The sequence below is a fragment of the Rhinocladiella mackenziei genome, assembly GCF_000835555.1.
Source record: "Rhinocladiella mackenziei CBS 650.93 unplaced genomic scaffold supercont1.7, whole genome shotgun sequence".
NCBI lineage: Eukaryota > Fungi > Ascomycota > Eurotiomycetes > Chaetothyriales > Herpotrichiellaceae > Rhinocladiella > Rhinocladiella mackenziei.
Window position 1 is genome coordinate 31,405 of NW_013550598.1, and position 24,802 is coordinate 56,206.

The following is a 24,802-nucleotide window of genomic DNA, read 5'->3' on the forward strand; positions in this document are numbered from 1 at the left end:
ATTTGTGATCCCTCTCCCTACGCCTCTCGTAACAGATCCTTACCCTTCGTTGTTACAACTCTGAAACCTCTAACCTTCGGAGACCGATCATAATGCCAGTGTCGACAAGAGCAACGGTTCGTTCGAGAACCGAGAATGGTCAGAACAGCCAGCAGAGTGGCGAAGCCGACGTGAGCCCTACTCGAGGGCTTACCGAATTCGAAGAAGATGGAACCCGTGACGAAGTTGACGTCCACCAACCGATGGGACTTCGACAAATGCAAGACCTAGTGGACAACCAACCACTATCCACCGAACAGCTTCGAATCCTTACTGACAGGATTCAAGAACTCGTGAAGGCTCGTACAGGCAAGAGAGCTCACGAGGACTCCGACGAAGATGACAGGCCACGAAAGCGACGAGCTGATCATGACCTCAAGTACAACAACATCAAAGAGCTGAAAATAGGCGCTACACTCAAGGCCTGGAGTGACTGGAGAATCGAGATCCAGCGAGCTTTCGACGCGTCTCCGTACAAGTACGACAACGACTGCACCAAAGTCATTAAAGCACTAAGTCACCTCGATGAAGACTCGAAGACACTATGGAATAATCGCGTACGTACGAACCCTGATGATGAGTACGATTGGGAAGCCTTTATTACTTGGCTTAATGATACGATTCGGGATCAAGGCAACGACGAGGTCACGACGCAGATCGAATGGTTCAAAGCTAGACAGAGATTCGATCAGACACTATGGGCATTCGATGTCTACTTGACAAGTCTCGAACACGAGATGGAGCCCAAGGGCGAACGTACGAGGGCCATGGAATTCTTTAGCCGACTAAGGCCCAGCCTTCGTCGAGCTATTCGACTTAGTGGAATCAACCCCCTCCCACAAACTCGACAGGCAATGTTATCCCTCGCCACGCGTATGTGGGAAGAAATTAAGCATGATGAAAAGGACCCGAGAAAAGAGAAGCTCGGGAATGAGAACAAGATATCGTCGAAGGCTAATAGTTCGACCTCGACGACGCAATCTAGTTCATCGAAAAACACAAATCACTCTTCGAATACGAAAAATAAGACCGAGAAGAAGGCCGAGAATAAATCATGGAGGTCGAAGGGCCCGAAGGAATTCGCCTCCGGACAGAATGACAAAGGAGAGAGAATCTGCTTCATCTGTGGAAGCATCGAGCATATTGCTAGCTATCATCGGGGGAGGATAGCCATTATCCTCGAAAGGACGATAAGGGAGACGTCGAGCAAAAAAAGAAGCCAGGCGTTCACGTCGTCAAAGCGACCGAGGGTCGAAAGAAGGTCAAGAACGACTAGCCAAGAAGGCTTGGGACTTAACAGACTCGTCAGATTCGGAAAACGAGTAAGGCTCCCTTTTAGCCCTGAAGAAGAGCCTCGAATGCGTACAGGAGATTACCTACGCACAATGGGCAAACTGAACGTTCGAGATCGCGACCCCGAGGACGTTGAGATCGCACTAGATACGTGCGCAGAAATCGACACGGTAGGTGTCGAATTTGTAAAACAACGGGACCCAAAGCCTTATATCAAGGAGTACCCAAAACTATGGTAGTCAGCCGGGAACGTTCGACACTAAGCAAAGGGAGCTTACTGGGCTACTTGGTGGATGACTGTCACGAGATGCCAAGACGCTCCTTCCCTTCTTGCCTTGCTGCTACATCTACCCCTCTTAAAATAGGAATAGAACTTAGCTAGACAATTAATCATGAGAGAAATGAATACCACTACCAACAAATGGTAGCAACGCTTCCGTCAAAGGCTTCTTGATCCATCTGATCGAGGGGCTGCCATTCCTCCATCCATCTTGTCCATTTGACAGGAAATCCAACCGCCTACATGAGCAGACGGGACGATCTGTTCTCAGAAGCCACCGTCAAGCTCGCTCATCAGATCAACGCGTATCTGTCCGCGACCCCGTCAGCTGCAGTTAACCCTAACTTGGTCGATCAAGAAGTGAGAGATCGAGTCTCCAAGGTTATTACCAAGCATCCCACTCCTCCTCCTACAACCCCGCGAACGGCCACCAGAGCTCAGTCACAGGCCGGAGGCCAGACGTACTTTCCGGTCGACTGGACAGTTAGTCAATTCTCATTCAGAAGAGCAATAGAAAGATTCAAGAAGTATACAACATCATTAGAGATTCCATCAGGGAGTCACTTTCCTGTTACGAGGGTGACGGACTCAGAAGCACTTGAAGAGTTGGGAGAGCCATCAGAGACAACACAATCATCATCGAGCGATATGGCGAATGAGCTTTCTGAGGCTGCTCTCCAGCAGATACAGCGGCTCATCGCCGACGCACTGGAGGCCCGTGGGCAAGAGGCAACACAAGAAGCATCTAGGAGCCCTGAAAGCGCGGTGACTGATGCAGGTGACCACGTCTCTGACACACGATGGAGACCCCAGGACATTGGATTCTTTGACCCAGATCTTGATGAATCCCTCGGTGAAGGGGAATGTGTCCAGGTTGGCCAAGCTACATATTGGCGAAGTGTCTTCCTTTTCACCGAAATGATTAAGGATCATGCCAGTAATGGAAGAGCTGAAATTGTCCGAAAGAACCTCCAGACCTGTCTGCGAGGTACTGCTCTCAGAAGCTTACAACAATCTTGACCCGGAGCTTCGAGTGTTGATTGACCGACCAACATCCACCACTACGGTCAGGCAATTCATTGACACATTGCGAGATAAGCAAGACGCTTGGGAAGAAAAATTTAGTAAGCAATCGTATCCTGTGCGATACCAGTAGTCGGGGAAGCTGCCAACGACTCGAGCCGGACCCGCTAAAGGTGAACAATTTTCTAATCAGCGTCGTGTTCCCGATGGATTTTCTGCTTTACGTCCGCTGCTTGAGCTCTTGAACTACAACCGTCGACCATACCAGGGAAGCAGCTCTAATCGCTACCCAAGTCGACCTTTTCCTAATGTTGCCCCTGCTGCTCAACAGAATTCATATGCTGACAGACACCAGCCGCGAGGCTTCATCAGCGGAAAGCCTCGACTCCAGATCGCTGCCGGGTGGGCAAAAGAACGAGATCAGGACAAGGGCAAAGGACGAAACGTTCTCGGCAACAAAGAGAACTACTACGGTCCCGGCAAATACAGACGTTTCAGACGCCAGACGGATTATGGTAACCTTTCCGATGAGGATTACCTTGACGTCCCGCTCTCCGCGGGTGAGGAATATGATCAGGAATTGAATGACCAGGGGTATGTTTTTGCCGAAGAGTTCACTTTCGCTGAACGAGAGGATCCCGCAGATGCGTCTGAGTACGAACCAGAGCAAAATGATGACCAACCCGATACAGCTCTGTCAATCTACGATACAAAGGAATTGACATGTCGGAAATGCAAGACAGGGTTCTCATCAAGGACTCAACTCTTCAAGCACATCTACTCCAACATATGTTCAAGAGAAGAAGAGCGAAAAAAAGTCGATACTCCTCGCGAGCCTTGCTTGAAGGTTCTGGAAGGCGAGATCGTGAAAGCAAAGCCAATTGGGCTCAAGAATGAAGGCCATCTCACCGGCTACACCTTCATGAAATTCAATGTGCAACGAGAGGATGGTGCGACCCCAGAACCAGTTTGTGCCGATTCTGGATGCTCTCGTCCAGTCGTGGACCGTGAGTGGGTGTCTCGTATCCCAGGGCTTAAAATCGATCGTAGCGCCTCCACCACCGTTGAAGGAGTAGGAGGGGTCGTGCACCTTACAGAACTTGCAGAATTTGATCTTCTTATCCCCGGAAAGATTAATGGCCGAGACGCTGTGGGCAAAGTGCGAGTTCAAGCATGGATCAAGGATAATCTTTCGCCCAAATTGCTTTTGGGAAATGCCTTTTTGTTCCCACATATGACTACGGTCAACTTCAAAGAACTCCAAATGGAATTCCATTCTATTCAGCAGGATGGTTTTCCTTTAATTGTACCTGTTACCATCCACCGCAGAGGACCGAGAGTCTCTCGAAAAGTCATTTCATCACAACGAACTGTGGTGGCACCACACTCAGTCGGCTCTGTTCCAACCCGCGTCGTCAAGCTCCCACCTTCAAGAAGCTTCATGTTTGAGCCTGCCTTCGAGGGTGCACAACCAGCAATTGTCGACGAAGTCCATTTCGTCACCGTGGCCAATAACTCAGACCACCCGAAGGTCATTCCCAGTAAGTTCCGGTTGGGGCACGTCAGAGAGTTCGAAGATCATAGTTATTTTCTGCGGCCACATCTTGTTGATCCTTTTGATCTTGACCACGTCAATGTGTCTACAGAAGCTGATCTTAGTGCTGTTGTCACTAAAGATCTGGCTGAACTGGAGAACCTGGAGGCAAGGACAGCAGAATATAAAACCCGAAATAGATCGGCGACGTCACCAAAAACTAAAGGTGATGTGGTAATGGATGAAAAAGGCGCCGAATTCCAAACGCCGAGAGCACCGCAACCCGCTCGTAACTTGGGTATCGGAAGACCCGAGAATATTCCTGAAATCACTGCTTCCAATGGTGTCCACATCTGCAATGAAGATCCCGCGTTTGCTCAAGCTTTACTTCGATGTGTTGAGAAATACAGCGATTGTTGGATCGATCGAGGTCCAATTACGATACCAGAGAAAGACTATATGCCGGTCCCGCTTGTGGAAGGATGGGAAAAGCAGAAATTTGCCTCCAAACCCTACCCACTAGGACTTAAGGACCGTGAGTTCGCGGATCAAACTATGGATCAGCTACATAGAGAAGGCCGGATGGAATGGGTCACGGAACCCACTCCTTTTGGGTGCTCATTGTTTGTCGTGTGGAGAAAAGTGGATGGAAAAACGAAAGGACGAATGGTTGTGGATTTGCGAGCTCTCAACAAACTTACCGTCCCAGATTCATACCCTATGCCATTACAGACTCATGTTGTGGAATGTCTCCGAGGGAAGGCAGTCATAACAGTTGTTGATGCGTCAGCCTTCTTTCATCAGTTCAGAATTAAGAAGGAGCGTCTTGGCATCTCGTGACAATGACTGACCATCGAGGAGTTACTCGTTCGTATCGAAAACCTTTCCTAGCCGTCGACAGAGGGCTAGAGGACTCCCCGTTACTTCTAGGCGAATGTACGCTAGGGGAAATCGGGATCGATATATCCCTACGAACGAAGAGAGATGGTGGGAATAAATGGCAGTTTCGTCTGCCTACGCACCACGACGATATTCGACGTGTCGTGAAGGTCGAATCAGCTAAGGCGTTTAGAAAAAGACTGACGAAAGGACCGAAGGTATATGCACTCGTGGAGTGTAACTCCCTACTCCGTGAAACCAGTGATAGTGCGGAGAGTAAGGATGGCGTACCGAATACCCTAAAGGAATACGTCGATATCTTCTCTCCCCAGAATGCAAAGAAATTGGAGCCGAATCGAGAAGGCATCGATTTAGCCATCGAAACCCAGGAAGGACAGGAACCGCCGTATAGTCCTCTATACCCATTATCTCAAGCAGAGCTCGAAGTCCTTCGACGATACCTTCAAGAGAATCTGGAGAAAGGCTTCATTAGACCTTCGAAAAGTCCAGCTGCGTCACCGATTCTGTTCGTGCCAAAGAAGGATGGGGGATTAAGACTCTCTGTGTTGACTATCGAGGCCTAAACAAGATCACAGTCAAGAATCGATACCCCTTGCCACTTATGGGTGAAATACTGGACCGCGTAAATGGCGCGACGGTATTCAGCAAGATTGATCTAAGGGATGCATACTATCGTATTCGAATCCAGCCAGGAGACGAGTGGAAGACAGCGTTCCGTACTCGATATGGCCACTATGAGTATTTGGCAATGCCGTTCGGGTTAACGAACGCCCTGGCGGCCTTTCAAGCGTACATCAACCAAGTCCTAAGGGCGCTGGTCGATGATTTCTGCATCGTCTATCTTGATGACATTCTGATCTTTTCGAAGACAGAGGAAGAGCATACAGAGCACCTTCGACTCGTATGCGAGAGGCTTCGAACAGCCGAGCTATATGCAAAACCATCGAAGTGCCAGACGACAGACACTCAGAAAGCCCTGTGGATTTGAAGAACCGAAAGGACAGGCACCTGGAAAGACCTATGGATACGACAGTGAGTCGGGACGGCAAGTGTTGTCCGAACAGCGGAAAAGGGGGTCTCCAGGCTCAGAGGAGCCATCCGCGATACCTCGAGAAGACGAGGTTAAGGCTGATCACCTCATTCGATGCGTGATGACACAGACGGTCACACGTAAAAGGGCTCGACAGGCAGTCCAAAACGAAGCACCACAGCAGAAGCCTTCGGAAGGCCTGCGGCAGTTGGTAGCAGCTGTCCAGAAGGAAGATGCCTTCTGTAAACGAGTAGACAAGGACCTCAGAGAAGGTGACTCTACGAGACCGCAATATGGCCGTACGAGCGATGGAATGTTGCTGTACAAGGGCCGAATACTGGTCCCTAACCAACGGAGTCTAGTGCACGAGATTCTTCGGTTACACCACGATGAGAAGTCTGCAGGACACTGGGGTGTCCAAAAGACCCTCGAACTCCTTCAGAGGAAGTTCAAGTGGGAGGGCATGAGACAGGACGTCGAAGAATACGTCCAGACGTGTCCTGTTTGTCAAGGAAATACCGCCCCAAGACACAAGCCATACGGGCAACTAGATCCTTTACCACAGCCTAGTAGGCCATGGAAAGAGATATCGATGGACTTCATCACCCATCTACCAGTAGTAAGAGTGGGGACGGAAGAATATAATGCTATTCTAACAGTGGTGGATCGATACACCAAGATGGCAATATTTCTACCTGTTCGAGACACTATCGACGCTGCAGAGATGGCTGAATTACTTCATCGAGAGGTAGAACTTCGATACGGATGCCCTAGTGGTATCGTATCGGACAGAGATTCGAAGATCACCAGTAAGTTCTGGGCTGAAATATGCCACTACTCTTTCATCAAACGAAGAATGTCTACTGCTTTCCACCCACAGACCGATGGGCAAACAGAGGTCCTCAATCGAATAGTCGAAGGATATCTTCGAGCATTCACGAGCCTCGAACGGATAAATTGGGCAGGACTACTACCCACAGCGGCATTTGCGTATAATAACAGCATGAATCATACGCTGCGAATATCACCATTTAAGGCTCTTTATGGCTACGACCCCGAATTCCACGTGGACATCGCGGACGATGCTTCGGAAGGAGAGATACCCGCGGCAAAGGACCGCATTCGAAAGCTTCATGAGCTAAGGCAAGGTCTACGAGACCAATTGAACGTGGCACGACAACGGCAGATCGAATACTACAACCAAAGGCACACCCCAAAGGCCTTTAAAAGAGGTAGTCTAGTGAAGCTATCGACACGAAATCTAAAGCTTCGAGACAAGAAACTCCAGCCTCGATTCGTTGGACCCTTTCGAATTACGGAGGTAATAGGGTCGCAAGCATATCGACTGGCACTACCTAAACAGTATTCGAAACTTCACGATGTATTCCCGATCCAACTACTCGAAGAATGCCATTCTAGAGATCGACAGGAGGTATTACCTATACCCGAACTCGAGGACGACCCGGACGTATACGAGGTCGAAGAAGTTCGAGACAAACGGATGATGAAAGGGAAACTCCACTATCTCATCAAATGGACAGGGTGGCCCTCGGAATATAACCAATGGGTGCCGGAGAACGATATAAATGCACCAGAGTTAGTCCAGGATTTCGAGAAGTCTCGAAAACAAAAGCGACGAAGTTAGGATACGCTCCGACAAGAACTTAGGACGCTTTGACAACGATTCTAAAGGCTCGCGCGGACGCAAGCCTTAGAAGGGGGGATAGTTGTAACACCCATCACGCCACGAATTCTCAGCCACTGCAAAGGTGGCAGGAAGGGGGCTGGGCGTTGGAAAGGAGGCAGGAAGATGAACGGATCGAAGGTATAAGAAGAGCCTTCGAACCCTTAGATAGACAGACAGGTTTCAGTACATTACCATTCCACACCCTACCTTGTACGCTCGCAACGATTTATGATCCCTCTCCTCACACCCCTCTATTAGTACTGTTGTTACAATAAATAGTCTTGCAGTCGCAAAACCTTGTCGTCGACCCCGTTTGTGTAGAGACCTGTCAAACTTTGTGCAAATTGAGGTGAAGGAGCGCTCTGTTCTCTCTCTACTTGTTGAGTTGCTGAGGGTTTCTTTATAGACATACGAACACCTCGTCGTCGCGCAGAGTAACAACCATCAGCGTTGTTCATGGTAATCTCTCACTAGCGTTTCAATGGTGGAGCCTATAGCCCCCTGTTCGACAGGACCATTAGCGTTTATAGGCCATTTGGACTACGGATTGGATCCGATGGCGGTGGTATATTATAAGATCCGATCTAAGCACCATCTAGATGTCGAGGCCGACACCATACATGTTGGCAGTCCACATTGGGCTTAGCCTAGTCACGTGCACCACACCCTTCGGCGCCCCTTTTTGTAGCTTGCACCTCGCTCAGACAGATTCATTCAATCAATCTTCTCTCGGCACAACAATACAGTGTCCCCAGCCCTGCTCGGCCACATAGTCCATGGATTGGATCCGATGGAGGTGGTGTCTCTTCGGATCTAATCCATGAACTATGTCGAGTGTGTCACGGGACTACATGCCAAGGATTACATAATCGGGGGTTCTTCAAGCACTTCCTGCGTAGCATCCCATCTTGACTCTCTTCGTGCTACGTCTTGTACCTAGAACTCGATGTTAGCTAGAATACATTATTGTATCCTTGACCTCGAACCCTCACAGAGTGTGATCAATAGAGCTTCTTTGGGTGGTCCACAGACTGGATCCGAGGCGTGTATCACGTCGATACGATACGATACGATACGATATTCATACACCCTGTACGGGCTAAGCCCATAGGGGACTAGGTAATTGCTACGCGCTACCTCCGTTCTCCACCGGTTCATCTTGGGCCCGGCTGTTAACTAGATCCCTCGCCTTTTCAAGACTGTTGCCCCTTTCAACCCGGTCGTCAAGAGCGCTTTCCTGAGTGTTACTGGTCGTTCAACGGTGCAGCTCTCTCCTTTGGGGCAGCCATCTCTCTCATGAGTTCGTTTGCAGTCGTCCGGTGGCTTTCGCAAATTCAATCACTGCACGGATAACCTTCATATTCGCCTTCCACTGGTCTCTTGGGCCGTCTAACCTTTCGTTGAACCAACCTCCGAGGAGATAGGACACATCGCACCATCTCGTGGTTGCCTGTCCATCGTGAGCACTCCACAAGAAAGTGTCGCACTGTTTCCGGTCGTTGGCACCATTCACATAACTTCGTGTCTACCGTCCCAATGCTGTAAAGGGTCCTATTGAGACGACTTTTCCCCGTGCGTAGCTGTGCCACGATTTGAGCTTCATCCCGTTTTAGACCGTTATAGATTCGTCGTGTGTGCGTGCCTGGTAAGGCGCGATCCAACTGCCTCGTATATTGACCCTCGTGGCTGGTTTCGAACCGGGTTCTCTCAACGTTTAGGAGTGTGTCCCCTTCTCGTAGAGCGGCCGACTTTACCATAGTTGCTGGGGGGATGTCTCGATCTAGTTCTGTCGCTTTCTGCGCGTGCTTGTGTGCCAATTCGCTACCCAGAGTGTCTGTGTATTTAGGGACCCATCGCAGCACGATTCGTGAAGCACATCGCTGAGAGAACCGTATCACGTCGATATCGACATCTATCGAGTAGGGTGCTCCCCTCCCCGGGCACATGGTCCACGGACTGGATCCGATGGCGGCGTCAGCGTCCTCACGTGACACCGTCAAGCCTTACCACATGATGTTTCCATCGTCTTTGACCAATCAACAGGCCGGATTTGGCTTCAACCAATCAGCTTGACTTTTGCAGCTAACTAATACTAACTACGCTTACGCTCCGCTAGGATAATGTTTCTACCTAGATCTAGATGTTGGCTGGAATACATTGATTAAATCCTCGACCCTAAACCCTCACAGACAGCGCGGTTTTCGATAAGCCGATAACGACTCGATCGATAATTGGTTATCGACGATCGATTATCGGTAATTACTATAGATCCGTTTGACAACAACTCCCAGCCCTTGCAGGTATATAAGAGATTTAATTAACTATCTCGAGGTGCTCATCTGTAATACCGCTTTGTTCCCAGTACTTTAAACACTCGACCTTCTCGATGGTTTCCGCCCCTAGCTGCGCCCTTTCCCACGAGACCGTACGGCGCGCTCCCCAAAAAACTCGCTCTGGTTCGTCACTCATGGCAGGAATTGACAGGATATCAATTGCCATATAAGATAGCCGTGGCCAATGCTTTCTTTGTTGGTCCTGACATCACCACCGAATAGCAGGTATATCATCGAAATCGAATAGATATTCTGAGCGGTGAGGAATTATCGCTACTCACAGACCACCCGGACAGGCTATAATGTACCTTGTTTTTCTGTTGAACTGTGAGACAATATGTGGCAACACTTTCAGCGTGGCAATGAGTATTCAGCCAGACAAGGATTTCGTCTGTGAGCTGAGTACGAACATGCCGAAAGATGGCAACGATCGTTCCCTATACAAACGTGTGATATAGGATCTAGTTGGAGGAAAGAACAGAGCACTCCTTCAACTCAAGTTGTACAAGAAGTTTGACAGATTGAAAGAGTGCTCTGGCTCCCCTAATGAGTGCAGAATAGAGCCTATCTATATACCTATCTAACGAGCGTACGTCATCATTGTTGCCTGTTAATGGTGATACAGCCCATTTCTTCAATACTACCGTTCAACTGTTCAACGGCTTCAATTAGCCAAATCCGGTGGTCCGCACAATTTTGTATGGTTGCCAAACCCGGAGCGCAACATACGCTCTTGTTTTTCCGTATTCTCGACGTTGGTGAAATAGGTACTCAAGCCAGCTTTGGCAAAGCCCATCTAAATGGGGGCAAGAAAGTGTGGTCTCACAGAACGTTGGATGCTACACAGTCGACCATCAATCTGTCGACCTTCGTACTTCGTGTTTGATAGCCGTGAACTTGTATTGTTTCCCAGCGTTGGTGAACTTTTATTTCAGATCTCAACAGTGACAACGGCTAAATTTTTGGTCGTCTCTAACGTGATAATGTATTGATCGGACCAGGTGCGGGGAGCATGCCAGAGGTGAGAACATCGTTTCAAGAACTTCAAGCGTCCCTCTGAGAATATTAACCTGAAAATGTTCGCGTCCAGTTAGAACGAGATTAAATACCGCTCTGTGCCTCAGCTATGGCTCTCGTGGCATCCCACTGACCAGGTGCAGATTAGCTGGCTAGTCACATGGTCCCATCAATCTTGACCCTTCGCTGCACAAATCCACGTTCCATTTTCCCACATCCTACGAGAAAAATGAATCGACGTGGAGTGGCAGGGGCCATGACATTTGGCCGTCGTTTTTCGTGATGCCGTCTTGTGATTCTTGTGGTAGATACCGCCATTGGCCTTGCAAGCGGCTCGAAGGCGTTGGAGCAACGTCAATCGGTCCCTGAGTTCCAGGCGTCTTATCGTGCTCTTTTCTGGCTATTTCATTGCTGAGCTGATTGAAACCCGGATAGGGATGCAAGCTCTGTGGAATAGTCATATACTTTGGAATGTCGCATTCAAATTCTGGGAAGTTATTGAACATATCTTTACAAAAAGTAAAGGACGAGAGGTCGCCGAGATGACGGCGGAACAGCTCTGAGAGTTGATACCTGCCAGTCGATCGGTTATGTGCATAACAGTCGCGGAGATCATATGGCCAGACGAAACGGAAATGTTGTGCTAGGAGGGACCAAAACCTATCGGAACAATATTTATGTTGATGGTAGATGAATCGCTCACGGATGCCAGGCCTAGAAATGAGATCAGCCAATGCTGTATGGTGTCGCTCGATTGTCACATACCAAACAAAGAAGTCGATGGCATAGGCATGTTTTTGAGCCATTTGTGACGGTCTATGCGGTGATCAGCGCTGTTGTGACAAGAAAACGAGCGAGAGGAGTAGAGATTAGGATTAGTACCTTGGTCGGTACCAAGCAGGGAGCCCTGATAGATTTTCCTCCGAAGGGTTGAGATGGCACTGTATCGCCACGTTAGACACGTCTTGATTATGACGCTGAACCCCTCCGTACTTGCAGGAGCATGTTCATGATGCTGAGAACGGCCAGGCGGTCCACCGGCCGGCAGTTGGCCCAAACCTTCTGATCAACTTGCAGCAGGATTCGCCATGAAATACTCAAGTTCCCAAGAGACGGAGCGTCCCAGCCTTCTGTAACGGCCCGTACTGCAATATCGTCATGGTTTTCACCAGGTTTCAGTTGAGCCCAGTGATGGGTTTTCCAATCCATTAACGTCTGGCTCATGGACGACCACATATTGGCCTGATCCAGAGCTGGGCTGTGATGGACGCACGTGCACGACGACCGGCTTTCTGGAAAGGAGAGTTCGATTGAAGTGGCTGTCGCTGCAAAGTTATTGGTGCCTCCCATCACTTCGGACCGAAGGGATGATGCCGCTAATCCTGGTTGATCGAGGTTTTCGAAGTCTAGAATGCCATCCAAAAAATTGAAGCTGGGGTTATCGTCGTTTGGGAAATCAAGGTCAAGTGGTCTATGAAGATTACACGAAGTACCTTCCGGGTGGCGCACAGATGGATCGTTTGTTTCTAGATCGTCCGTGGGAGACTTGTCTTGCTCGGGGGAGAAATCAGAATGGCCTGCAAGTGATTATTAGATCCCCAAACAACACCTGGCCGTTGCAGCCTACCATTATCGGGTGCGTCATGCCGTGCATCTAGGTCTTCATCCATGTTGATTCGAGCGAGTGTTGCGATTGTTGTGAGTTTTCGCTTTAGGGACTGGCACTCGGTGCGAGACTTCTCGAGTTGCTCCCTCAACTGCCCGTAGACTTCGTTACCTGACTGGTTTGTCAGGCGTGCCAGCAGAGACTCTAGCTCGGCGATCTTGGTCTTCGTGCGGGCTCGTGCCTGGCGTTGACATAGTCGATCGGCCACGCGTTTCTTGTCGCGTCGTTTGTCACTAATTTGTCGAGACCTGCGGTTTGACGCTTGCGGCTGTACGGCGAGAGCTTCAGTTGACATGGCTTCTACCACTGATGACCGATTTTCAGAAGTTTGTACCTAGTCAGGAAGGGAAAGAAAATGGTATAATGGCTCTGAACTGATTGCTAGAATAGCAAATGTTGTCGGTTGGCTGTCTCAGAAGCGAGCAAAGAAGAGTAGTACAAGTGCAGGCGGAGGGGAGTAGAAGAGAGTCTTCACCACCAGGCTATTCCCAGGTAGGCCCAGTGATCATGTGATGTACTTGTTTAATTTAGTGATAAAATGCAAAGGAAATAAGAACCTCTCCTGTGGCTTATTCTAAGTTCAGCGCCAGGACCATCTACCCAGTAGATGCGGGGTAGTCCAAGCCTTGGCCAGTTGGTCCTCGGCCCTCGGATTCGTCTGGATGGCCTCCTCCGAGATCAAGCAGAGATCAATATTCCCCCGCAGCCACTGTTATGGTAGGCTTCGAGGTCGACTATTCCGAGTGATCGGCTGGTCGATGCGGTTGGCGAGGAATTTCCGTGAGCTCCGGCCTCGCATTCTCTCTCAGGGAAACCCCGATCATCCAAAAGTCTTCGAGGTTTGGAGCTTATAGCCTCATGTAGCCACTGCTTTTGGTTGACTACCGCAATGCTACCTACAAACAAAAGTCGAAAGGCCACGAACCTTTGAAACAGCCTATAACTTCTCCATACGCTCGACATATTCAAATCGTTCTGTAGCCGGCACTCCCCATTCCTTCGCCAATTGACGATATCGCTTCCTGTATTCGAGATGCTTCAGTCTGACTTGTGCTGCCGTCTTCAATTGATCTCGACCGACTTGATGCCTGTGGGCAGCGTCTGGCCCGTCTGCTATTCGAACGAATCTAGCATATGTCCACTGCGAACAACAGTTAGGGCGAGCTGGAAAAATCTGAGTGTAATGTCGGATAAAAAGGGGTATTACCGCTTCTGGAAGGAATGTGTGCTGCGTAAGACCCTGGCCAGCAAACATTTGCATGCATTCATCAATGATCTTCGTCACCCCCAGAGGTACCATGATCTTCGCCTGAGCAATGGCATATCTTCCGGCAACGTTACCTATTAGGTCCATGGTCTCTGCAGCATTCAAAACAACCAGCCGGAGTGTGTCGATCTCCATCCGCATGTCGGCAAGCCGTTCGATATTGCTGTCAAATTCACCGATCAATTTGCCCCGAGGTTTCTTTCTCACATCCGTCGCTCTGATGAGTGCATGTTCATATGCACGCTCAGCCTGCCCAAGCAGTCGCATGCTGCAACAACATCAGTTTGAAGGAAGCGTACATTAGGCCAACATACCAGTGGTGTATTCTTCCTGGACCCAGTCGACCCTGAGCGATTTCAAAGGCTCTGCCTTCACCCAAGATGACGTTCTCCACAGGGATCCTCACGTCCTCATACACATACTCCCCATGCCCCTCAGGGGCACAGTCGTACCCCATGATTGTCATATACCGAACCTTCTTCAATCCTGGCGTATCCCTGGGCACAATCACCATCGAGTGTCGCTTCCAAGGGTCAGGATTGTCCGGATTAGAACAACCCATGACGATATAGAACTTGACGTCCTCATTCGCTATCCAATTGCCATACATCTTCCTGCCGTTGATCACAAATTCATTGCCCTCGCGTTTTATCTGACATCCAATATTTGTCGCGTCGGAAGCAGCAACATCAGGCTCTGTCATTGAGTAGGCTGAAGACCACTCTCCATCAAGAAGTGGCTGCATCCACTTCTTCTTCTGCTCTTCAGTGCAGTATTTGGCCAAAAGCTCAATGTTACCAGTCTCTGGAGCGTGGCAGTTGAGGGTCTACGCTCTGTTTCAGTAAGTGCTAGGGTAAGCTAGTCGCTCTCTCTCACTTACCATTGGAGCCCAGTAAACTCGCCCGAGAAGTTCACAGCAACATGAGTATTCGAGGATCGTAAGGCCGGGACTCTCTTTGAAGTGATTAGGTAGGAAGAGGTTGAACAACCCTGCTGCTTTTGCTTTTTCCCTCAAATCCTTAATATAGGGCGGCATAGCCCAACGGTTCTTTTCCAGCTGAGCCTTGACAATGTGGTCTGCCGGAATGCATTCATTTTCGACCCAGTCATGTACTCTCGCAATAATATCAACTGCTTTGGAGCTCAGTTTTGTCCTGTACCCTGGGGGAATCCGGGCTAGAGATGGGTGATCCGGGATGGTATTCATGGCGCTTTTTCTGTTGTTCTGTAATAGCAGTCAAACCAACAAAAGAGAAAAATTGCCCATGAGTCTTCTTCTGAACAATGTACCAAGCCCATAGAGCAGCAAAATCATTGGCTTTGAGACTTCGAATGGGTGTCTGAAGTAACTTAGTCAGTCACGGAGATCACCTCAGCAAAGGCAGACACCTCGGTGGACGCGACGTCGATGCATGCGACGTCGACATTTCTGATTTGTCTCTTAATGTACAGCCAATCATAACTCCACCCCCCCTCAAAAAAAAACTTTTGGCTGAATCAAGCAATGCTCCAACACCAAACGAGGTCCCGCCAAATGTATGTGTTGATCTTGACCTTTACACACAACTTCAGCCGCGACTGTGCTGACGCCGTGTTAGACTCTATTCCTTCCTTCCGCCATTCATTGCGTCTAAGATGCCTTTCGTTTCCAAGCTCGAGTCTTTGTACCTGCAGAGATGTAGCATTCTGGACTTCCTCTTTCCCGCCAATGAAACCCCGTCCGACAAACCACTTTGGTTAGATGCTACAGATACATCTCACTGGCATTCCCCGAAGAGTGCATTGACTCTGGCAAAGCGATTTGGTTTTGGTCTTCACCAGCTAGGAGTTCAATTAGGCGACAGATGCTTACTCTTCACACCTAACCATATTATGGTTCCAGTGTCATACCTTGGGATTGTGGGTGCTGGTGCTGTTTTCTCTGGAGCCAACCCAGGATTTACTGAAACTGGTGGGTACACGCATGGCAACGTATCGCTCAAGGAAATGAAGCTCGGACTGATAATTAACATCAAGAACTGGAATATCAGATCACAGCTCTCCAGCCAAAGATTCTGCTTGTGCATCCGAGTTTGGCCTCGACTGCGAAAGCCGCCGCTGCCAGATCTGCTGTTCCCGGTCTGCAATTATACATTTTCTCAAGCCGTGAGACAGGTTCCTTGGAGGGTCTTCCGGACTGGCGCATCATTCTTGGGACACCAGAGCAAGGTGAGTCGTGGCGGTGGAGAAGCCTCAGTCCAGAAGAAGCACAGACTACGATCGCGGCCATCAACTTCTCATCCGGGTATTTCGCTTGACCCTAACATGCTTGCATTTGAAGTTGACAAAGACTTAGAACTACTGGGTTGCCAAAAGGCGTCTGTGTATCTCATTTTAATGCAATCTCGAATGTCAAGCAGATCAAATCTCTCTACGACTTCGACCCTTCAGAGAAATGGGCGGGCTTTCTGCCCCTTTATCATGCCTATGGACAATGTTATGCTATCCTCATGGCAACCATCAACCACATCCCTATACTCATCATCGGCAAATTTGAGTTCGTCAAATACCTTCAAATCATTCAGGACCATAAGATTACCCGACTTCAAACAGTGCCCCCTATTTTAATTATGTTGAATAAGAGGCCCGAGACCGACAACTACGATCTAAGTAGTGTCAAGGAGATTCTTTGTGGAGCTGCACCCCTTTCGAAAGACCTTGAAGCTAGCGTATCCAATAAGTTCAACGTCCGAATCACTCAGGGCTGGGGTATGACCGAGACGACGTGTGCTGCGACTGGAGTCCCATACTATGAGAAGCATCGGACTGGTTCCGTTGGAGTGGTCATGCCCAACACTGAGGTGAAGATGATTACAGAGGAAGGCAAGGAGGCAGGTATCGGGGAGCGTGGAGAACTCTACGTTCGCGGCCCACAGATCTGTCTCGGATACTGGAGAAATAAACAGGCGACACTCGACTCATTTGATCCTGTCAATGGATGGTTAAAGACCGGAGATGTGGCAGTGATGAACCACGAGGGATGGATGTATATAGTTGATAGGAAGAAGGTACTATCCACGATGCCCTTGACCCTTTGGAACTCAAAGCTGACTCGGCCGTCTTAGGAATTGATCAAGGTGAAGGGACTACAAGTGTCGCCCGCAGAAGTGGAGGCGTCTCTTTTAGAGCACCCTGATATTGCCGATGCTGGTGTTGTCGGCATTACTTTGGAAGACAACGAATGGCCTAGAGCGTACGTGCTGCCGAAGGAGGAGTCCCAAGGGAGAATTAGCGAGCAGGAGATTCGAGAGTGGCTCAACGCTCGAGTAACGAAACATAAGCGTCTGGTTGGAGGCGTCGCGTTTGTACCTGAGGTGCCTCGCCTGGCCAGTGGTAAAATTGAACGGAAAGTCATGAAGGAATGGGCCAAGAGGGATGCATTGGCAATGGTAAATTCCCGATCGAAGCTGTGATTTGAGATTCTGGGTCGATCAAAGCGAGAAGACATACAGCGTGATGATATTTCAGACCCAGCTAATTCTAGAGATACGTTATTGTCGAGTCCAATGTCAAACCATAAACATCATGCAATAATCATTCATGCCATACTACCCAGTTTATAAGGCAAACCAGAGCTCAGGCCACCGTCCACTGCCCAGACTTGGCCATTGACATGGCTGGCTTCATCACTGCCCAGGAATAATGCAACTCTTGCAATCTCATCTGCCACTGCGCCACGACGAAGAAGACATAGCTGTCCAACTTTATGGAGCGTACCTCTCTCTCGCGCCGGACTATAAAACACCGGTTCTGTCATGCCAGAGTGTGTCATTCCTGGTGCAATGGCATTGCATCTGATGTTGCGGCCAGCATACTGATAACAAGCAGTTTGCACGAGGCTCACTACTGCAGCTTTCGCAGCGCTGTAATCAGTGCTGCCTCCATTCGAACGAAGACCTGCGGTAGACGAAGTCGCGATGATAGAGCCACTGGAGTAGGGTTTGTCTTTGCTGGTGACCTGCATTGCCGGACCAGCATGTTTGATGGCTATGAAGACACTGTGATCATCATTTTATTAGATGTTTGATCAGAGGCAACAGGCTTCAAGATCTGGGCTTTCCGTCCTCAGGCACAAGACGGAAGGAGGGATGTAAACCTACCTGGTCAGGTTCGTCCTGATCGTCTGCTCAAACTCCTTGACTTCTGTGTTCCAAACTTCCTTCCACGTCCCCGAATTTGCTGCATTTGCAAAGAATACGTCTAGGCGCCCATAAGTCTCCAAAGCATGGGCCACAACAGCCTTGACCCCCGTCTTCGTCTCCTGCGTCAAACTTTCGGGCATGAATATCCACCTCTGGATAGAGTTCATTTAACTCCTCCACATGGAGCTGCAGGTAGTCATCCGCGTAGTCACAGATGTAGACCGCTCGAGCACCATTTCTGGCGTACTGGTGGGAAATTGCTCGGCCCATTCCCAGTACTGAATTGCACCCGGTGATGATGGCAACTTTGCCTCTTACTCGCCTAGCATGACGCCTTATCAGGCCATCTTTGACTAGTGGCCATACATAGGATAATTTGGAGAGATATTGTGTATCTCAGGCGGGAATCTCCAGCCCTTCGAGCAACCCGGGGCATTCCTTTATATGTCCCCTCATCGATGATTGGAGGTTGAGCAACCTGCCCAGTGAGCAGCTTCAGCCGTCTATTGGGTGTGGTGACTGTCGACATAATGGCAGGTGCTTAGAATCTACAGGGAGGAAGTCATCAATTCACAAAGAGTGTAGACGCCACAAAATCTGGGTGAAACGTGACGGGTAATGGTCTCCGGCCCGGGGGGCTAGATGTTCTCCGAGATCCTCAGTTTCAAGTTTTACAGTACTAGCCCCGTAGGCTTCCAAAAACACTCTGACTCGTGCCATGCTGACGAGCTGCTTACTCTATGCATCCTTGTGGTATTATGAGCAATTTTAGCTAGTATCCGTGGAAATGTTCCTTATTGCCATTGTCATTCTCAAGGTTCTCCCCCGCGAATGTTGTGTAATCAGGTGTTCTTTCGATGCCATTTAGTTCCTGACTTGCCCAATTTTGGCCGGCTGTTAACTAAAATTACTCTTACAACTACGGTGTTTACTCAATGAATGGTCTTGAATTCCCTAAGCCAAGCGAGGTCATTATTCTCTTAACCTTTCTTCGAAAGTACCTCCTCCAACACACAAACAGAACCTCTTCAGCGATGGTCACTGTAGATTTAGTTAGAACGAGTGTTATGCGTCTTAGGAATGACCGTCTTCACACTATTGCTAAAATATAGCTATCGCGTTAGGAGGACTGGCAATTCCTCCTGGAGTATTAAGGGGAGAACTAGTGATGAAAAAGCTCCATCTTCTGTGATTCTCACACTCAGCCGCTAACGTTTCTAGGTCCTATAATTCGCCAAGAGGCATGCCCCAGAGTGCAAGGATAAAATCGTGCAGACCTAAGTGGTGAAGTTGTGTCAGGGGAGGCAACTTAACGAAGAATCATGGCTCAGAGGTTGACTTACACCACGGCAATTGTGGTGGCCACGCTTCAAACCCAATGGCATCGCCACCGACAGCTGCAAAATGAGAATTCCAGAGCCATTGCACTACTTCCTCTGATCCCTCAACACCCACATATTCCGATCCATTCTTGACTTTGGCCACCCGCTCTTCCGGGCTGTGCTCGTTGTACCAGCGTATCCAACCCGACCTGACGAGTAAAATGTCTCCGGGATGGAAGGTCACGTTCTGTTCTTTGGCAATATCCTTCAGGACGTCCAAGGTAATTCGGTGCCGGGTCATAGCATGGTATTTGATGTTGTGTCGAGCTGCATAGGCAACATAATCGAGGAGGACGCCTCTGCCGACGATACCTCCGCGTTTGCTCCAGTCTTCAGAGCAAGGTTAAACACCAGGTTAGAATAAATGCGTACACGCATCACTTACGATCAATCCCAATGCGGTCTGTTCGCAAAAGCTCGTCGTGGTGTATGCGATTATAGTACAGCCCTGTGCCGCTATGACCCCAGTGTCCTAGCGAACGGACATCAGCTCAAATATCGGCAGGCTTCTTGCTGGATTGTATACTTAGACCATCCCACTGGCTTCCAGACTGAGTATTGATACTAATCTCATCATCGTACGAATACCAGGGAGAGCCTTTAGTTCGCCAATCAGTGATGTTTACCACAGGCTTGATCCGGCCAAATCCTGGTTCATGAACATGGTCAATGGGCCAACTACACGGGTCAGCAGATTGTTCATCAGAACTTAGGTTGAAGCTGCATTCCGTACTTCAGAACGACACTTTTCCCAGTCCGGATCTCTTCCCGGGCCCTGACGACCGTTGCGGGAGTAAGGAGATTTAATGTGCCAATTTCGTCTCGAACACCGTCCTTGTCGAATAAACCCCAGGCACAACCATGGGGCATGCCCTCTACGGGGGGCAGATCTTTCCACGATGGAAGGTTGAGGTCGGACATGATAGAAATGCGAGTTCGGAATCCTTCAATGCTGTAGAATTGTTAATTTCTGCTGGTCAGCGACCTTTTTGTCGACTCATGCATTGCGCTGTCTTCGGAAAGAGTGTCAGGGCATTCTGACACTGATCGCAACCTATGGTTTGCTCAGTTCAATTGGTGTGTAGTCCTGCTGACTCGCATGAGGGCGAGTCGGACACTTCTCCCTCCACGGAGATCCCTGAATTTCCCCACATCGAGCGGTCGACCGGGGACCTACTCCAGGCCGGCCGGGGTGCTACACCTCCGGTAATCTCGGCATGAAAATCCTTTTAAGAGCACCGGTCCCAGCCACAGGCGAGTTATACCTCTCAAATTTCCAGCGTTCACGCACAAGCACACAATACCAGAAGCTGTTAAAATGCTACACCGCGAGGGTCTCAAGAAGCAAAAAATCAATGCATACAATGTGATGTTGTTGTGTTTTATCGGCTTTGGGTCGATGACCTATGGCTACACAGCCTCAATTATTGGCACAACTCTGGGTGCGCAACACCCTTTTGATTCAACTCACCAAGGCTAACGAAGTCAACCAAGACAGGTCAACCATCCTTCATCGAATATTTCGCCCTGGCTACTAGAAGCAATGGGACCGACTTGCTAAGTACTATGAATGGCCTGTTCCAGACCGGTGGCACTCTGGGTACTCTGATGCTTCCCTACGTCGCCGACCGCTGGGGTCGGAAATGGGCAATCGCGGTGGCAAGTGGAGCTGATGCTCGCCCATTGTTCAAGCTGACAATTCGATATAGCCGGCGATCATTGCCCTTGTTTCGGGAGCCTTCTTAGCGGGCGGCACTAATATCGGCGAGTTCTTGCTCTTTCGCTTCTTCGCGGGAGCCGCGGCGTTCATGATCCTCGCTGCTGTTCCGGTACGACTATTCAATTTTACTGGTAGCAGTTCCTTACTTTCATCTGGCAGATTTGGATGTCTGAAGTTGTGCCCGTCGATTTGAGAGGAGCACTGGTCGACCTTCATGCCGTTTTTCTTATCCTCGGTTATACCATTCAAGGATGGGTTGGCTTTGGATTCTATTTCTGGGACGGAGGTTCGGCTACGTGGAGACCCCCTCTCGCTCTTCAATGCGCTTGGCCTCTCTTCCTCCTCTGTGGCATCTATTGGGTCCCAGAATCGGTACGTTATCTTCTCAAATTCCCATATGCGAAACTGACAATGCGGAAATCCATAGCCTCGCTGGTTGATCATGAAGGGCCGCATCGAGGAAGCGAAGCAGATTCTCTTCAAGTTGCACTCTGATCCAAGCGACCCGGACAATGAGTTCGCCAATGCCGAATATTATCAGATCCAAAAACAAATTGCCATTGATAAGACTCTGGGTAACACGTGGATGCACATGATCAAGAAGCCGTCCTATAGAAAACGATGCTTACTTGCAATGGGAACGACATTCATTATTCAATGCTCTGGAGTGTTGGTCATCAACAGTAAAGCACAAGCCCCTAAATTCTTTTGGTAGCTAGACTGACATTGGATCAGATTATGGGCCGACTTTATATGCGAATCTTGGATTCAGCCCCGTCAAACAACTTCTCTATCCAGCGGCATGGCTCACTCTCACCCTGGGAATTAACATTATGGCCATGGCAACAGTCGATCTATTCCCAAGAAATCGGTATATGGCATTCGGCGTGTTAGGATGTATGGCCACTCTCATCATCGAGGCGGCACTGGTTGCAGAATTCGTGCCTTCCGACAATCATTCAGCTCTCCTTGCGGCTGTGGCGATGCTTTTCATCTACCAGATCTTCTACGGGTTCTGTCTTGACGGTGGACTCTGCAACTCCATTAAATGGCTCGGATTGACTAACATCCGCAAGGCACACAATTTAGTTACCTTAATGAGCTGTTCCCTAGCCATATCAGAGCCAAAGGTGTCTGTCTGGGAGTCGCCATGATTTCTCTCACAAATACTATGTGGCTCCAAGCAGCACCAACTGCCTTCAAGTAAGTGCCACGTATAGTCAAATTTTTAAAATCTGGTTTGCTTACTCTTCAAAGAAATATTGGTTGGAAGTTCTACCTCGTATTCATTATCCCTGGAACCATTGGTGGATTGATCATGCTGTTCTTCTTTCCCGATACCAAGGGCGTGCCTCTTGAAGAAATTGCTGCAATCTTTGGTGACGCCGACGAGGTTGCCATCTATCTACACGATATTGAAATCGATCACACCACACACAACATCATAACTCACGAGCACGACATAGGAAAGGCCATCACACCCGTCGTCAACGAGAATGTCGGAGCCACCAAGGAATGCGACGAGAGTGTCTAAATTGGCATGGGTATAGGGTATAGGTATCTCTATTTGATGAGGGCAACAACTGCTGCTGATTTTGACTTGAACATGCCTCAGCCTTAGAACTTGAATGTTCAAGAACAAGAAGTACATAGTAAGGGAGGTGGCTGTTGCTCTGGGAATGCAATGAATCATAATGTTCGTATATGCGTCAGTTTATATTTAGTCTAGTTACTGCCATTTCGTAGAAGCATCAACAAAGCAGTCTGCAACACCGGCTGTGAATGGATAGAGCACCCACATCCGAGGCACATCTAGCGAGCGGTAGAAATTCGGAAGTTATTCTTCCGCTAAGAGGACCAATATGTCCATACAATGCGACAGCCGATCGATAAAAAGCCCTTGGAACAGTTATCTCAAACAACATGTTCCCGAGATTCAGGTCCCGGTAGAGATCCAGCAGGTAGGATTTCAATGAATGCCTGTTTCCGGTCCGGACAAGGGACATCTCTGACTCTCATACCAACCTGCAGTTCGGATTCGGACAGTCCAACCCAACATCCAAACTTACCGATGGCAAAGGACAATATTTTGTACTTTGCAAGAAGCCACCGGGGAAGCTACTCACAAAGGCGGCACATCAAGTTGAGCGCGAGTATCGAGTTATTCGTGCCCTGAACGGCACCGATATCCCAGCACCCAAAATTTACTGCCTTTGTGGAGACAGCAATGTGATTGGAACACCGTTCTACATTATGGAGTTTTTAGACGGACGCATCTTCCAGGATGCTTAGATACCTAGAGTATCAGCCGATGAAAGAAATGCAATGTATGTTTGTTCATGGAGACAATTCATTTTCCGCTGTTCTCGTTGATGCCCCGCCTTGCAAGCAATTCAAGATGATAGACAATCTCAAGTGACTCATTCTGACTATGAGAAGGTGGAAAGAAGCTGTTCAGACGCTGGCACGGCTTCATCGAATAGATCCGGCCTCGATTGGACTCGCCGACTTTGGCAAACCACGCGGTTTCTACAATCGGCAGATCAGGACCCTGAAGACTCTTTGCGAGTCATATTCGAAGACAACAGACGTCGAGACCAAAGCACCAGTAGACAGGTTACCAGGCATGGACGAATTGCTCACATACTTTGGGGATGAAAGACGGCAACTGTAACAACGATATCAACGAAGGGTATCGATCTGTTACGAGGGTGTGGAGAGAAGGATCATAAATCGTTGCGAGTGCACAAGGTAGGGTGTGGAATGATAATGTACTGAAACCTGTCTGTCTATCTAAGGGTTCGAAGGCTCTTCTTATACCTTCGATCCGTTCATCTTCCTGCCTCCTTTCCAACGCCCAGCCCCCTTCCTGCCACCTTCGCAGTGGCTGGGAATTCGTGGCGTGATGGGTGTTACAAAGACCGCCCGCAGCAAGAAGAACCTGGGAGGCAGATTTTCGGCCAGCTTCTTTTGTTACCCTTTTTCTGCTCTTCCGGCACCGTGCACTGCGGTCTGTATCTTCGTCCGTTACGATTTCCAAAAGAGCAAGTTCACTGCCGGGGTCAAAGGAGCAGAAATGCATTCTACGTACGCTTCACGTGTTGGCTATAAGAGATCTAGCGCAGTTTGCGAACGGTGCCACGAACGAAAGGTGAGGTGCGACGTGACTCTACGTGGCTCACCGTGCACCAACTGTCTCTTGGATGCGCACTATTGCGCTCTCAGAAGCTCTACCAAACGGTGCGCATTTATTCGCTGTATCTCATCCGTGCTCTTTTCTTCCTCTGGCCCCAGAACTTTGGATTCCTACTGTTGAACAAAAGGGCTATTGTGTATAGGCTCCACAGCTGAAACACTGGTGAGAGGTTTCCATAGACGACGTTACTGATGGTTGCACTGAGTAACGACGTAGTATTCGCACGTCTATAAAAGAAGCCTCAATACCTCGAC

The 24,802-nt window shown here is 49.1% G+C and overlaps 10 protein-coding genes across 10 annotated transcripts; 5 read left to right on the forward strand and 5 right to left on the reverse strand.

Annotated features, from left to right (window-relative positions):
* Positions 1-92: 92 nt before the first annotated feature.
* On the forward strand, positions 93-1,571 carry Z518_08879 (uncharacterized protein; the record flags this gene model as incomplete). Its single annotated transcript, XM_013412836.1, has 1 exon — positions 93-1,571. The coding sequence occupies one exon, from the start codon at positions 93-95 to the stop codon at positions 1,569-1,571; it is 1,479 nt and encodes a 492-aa protein (XP_013268290.1).
* Positions 1,572-1,855: 284 nt separating this feature from the next.
* Z518_08880 (uncharacterized protein) lies at positions 1,856-5,632 on the forward strand (the record flags this gene model as incomplete). The annotated part of the gene is made up of 4 exons (XM_013412837.1): positions 1,856-2,549; positions 2,614-2,736; positions 2,794-4,704; positions 5,031-5,632. The coding sequence occupies 4 exons, from the start codon at positions 1,856-1,858 to the stop codon at positions 5,630-5,632; spliced, it is 3,330 nt and encodes a 1,109-aa protein (XP_013268291.1).
* Positions 5,633-8,647: 3,015 nt separating this feature from the next.
* Z518_08881 (uncharacterized protein) lies at positions 8,648-9,543 on the reverse strand (the record flags this gene model as incomplete). The annotated part of the gene is made up of 2 exons (XM_013412838.1): positions 8,648-8,722; positions 9,181-9,543. The coding sequence occupies 2 exons, from the start codon at positions 9,541-9,543 to the stop codon at positions 8,648-8,650; spliced, it is 438 nt and encodes a 145-aa protein (XP_013268292.1).
* Positions 9,544-11,354: 1,811 nt separating this feature from the next.
* On the reverse strand, positions 11,355-13,097 carry Z518_08882 (uncharacterized protein; the record flags this gene model as incomplete). The annotated part of the gene is made up of 5 exons (XM_013412839.1): positions 11,355-11,850; positions 11,902-11,952; positions 12,019-12,077; positions 12,130-12,713; positions 12,764-13,097. 5 exons carry the CDS (start codon positions 13,095-13,097, stop codon positions 11,355-11,357), a joined length of 1,524 nt encoding a protein of 507 aa, XP_013268293.1.
* A 642-nt stretch (positions 13,098-13,739) lies between these two features.
* On the reverse strand, positions 13,740-15,276 carry Z518_08883 (uncharacterized protein; the record flags this gene model as incomplete). Its single annotated transcript, XM_013412840.1, has 4 exons — positions 13,740-13,943; positions 14,010-14,337; positions 14,384-14,895; positions 14,950-15,276. 4 exons carry the CDS (start codon positions 15,274-15,276, stop codon positions 13,740-13,742), a joined length of 1,371 nt encoding a protein of 456 aa, XP_013268294.1.
* A 428-nt stretch (positions 15,277-15,704) lies between these two features.
* Z518_08884 (uncharacterized protein) lies at positions 15,705-17,521 on the forward strand (the record flags this gene model as incomplete). The annotated part of the gene is made up of 4 exons (XM_013412841.1): positions 15,705-16,020; positions 16,086-16,353; positions 16,405-17,116; positions 17,174-17,521. The coding sequence occupies 4 exons, from the start codon at positions 15,705-15,707 to the stop codon at positions 17,519-17,521; spliced, it is 1,644 nt and encodes a 547-aa protein (XP_013268295.1).
* A 125-nt stretch (positions 17,522-17,646) lies between these two features.
* Z518_08885 (uncharacterized protein) lies at positions 17,647-18,779 on the reverse strand (the record flags this gene model as incomplete). The annotated part of the gene is made up of 4 exons (XM_013412842.1): positions 17,647-18,106; positions 18,209-18,308; positions 18,355-18,528; positions 18,617-18,779. 4 exons carry the CDS (start codon positions 18,777-18,779, stop codon positions 17,647-17,649), a joined length of 897 nt encoding a protein of 298 aa, XP_013268296.1.
* Positions 18,780-19,474: 695 nt separating this feature from the next.
* Positions 19,475-20,553, reverse strand: Z518_08886 (uncharacterized protein; the record flags this gene model as incomplete). The annotated part of the gene is made up of 5 exons (XM_013412843.1): positions 19,475-19,527; positions 19,594-19,962; positions 20,018-20,104; positions 20,159-20,310; positions 20,366-20,553. The coding sequence occupies 5 exons, from the start codon at positions 20,551-20,553 to the stop codon at positions 19,475-19,477; spliced, it is 849 nt and encodes a 282-aa protein (XP_013268297.1).
* Positions 20,554-20,950: 397 nt separating this feature from the next.
* Positions 20,951-22,886, forward strand: Z518_08887 (uncharacterized protein; the record flags this gene model as incomplete). Its single annotated transcript, XM_013412844.1, has 8 exons — positions 20,951-21,074; positions 21,131-21,288; positions 21,342-21,461; positions 21,512-21,724; positions 21,780-22,035; positions 22,088-22,378; positions 22,429-22,555; positions 22,610-22,886. The coding sequence occupies 8 exons, from the start codon at positions 20,951-20,953 to the stop codon at positions 22,884-22,886; spliced, it is 1,566 nt and encodes a 521-aa protein (XP_013268298.1).
* A 328-nt stretch (positions 22,887-23,214) lies between these two features.
* Z518_08888 (uncharacterized protein) lies at positions 23,215-23,644 on the forward strand (the record flags this gene model as incomplete). The annotated part of the gene is made up of 2 exons (XM_013412845.1): positions 23,215-23,313; positions 23,384-23,644. 2 exons carry the CDS (start codon positions 23,215-23,217, stop codon positions 23,642-23,644), a joined length of 360 nt encoding a protein of 119 aa, XP_013268299.1.
* Positions 23,645-24,802: the final 1,158 nt, after the last annotated feature.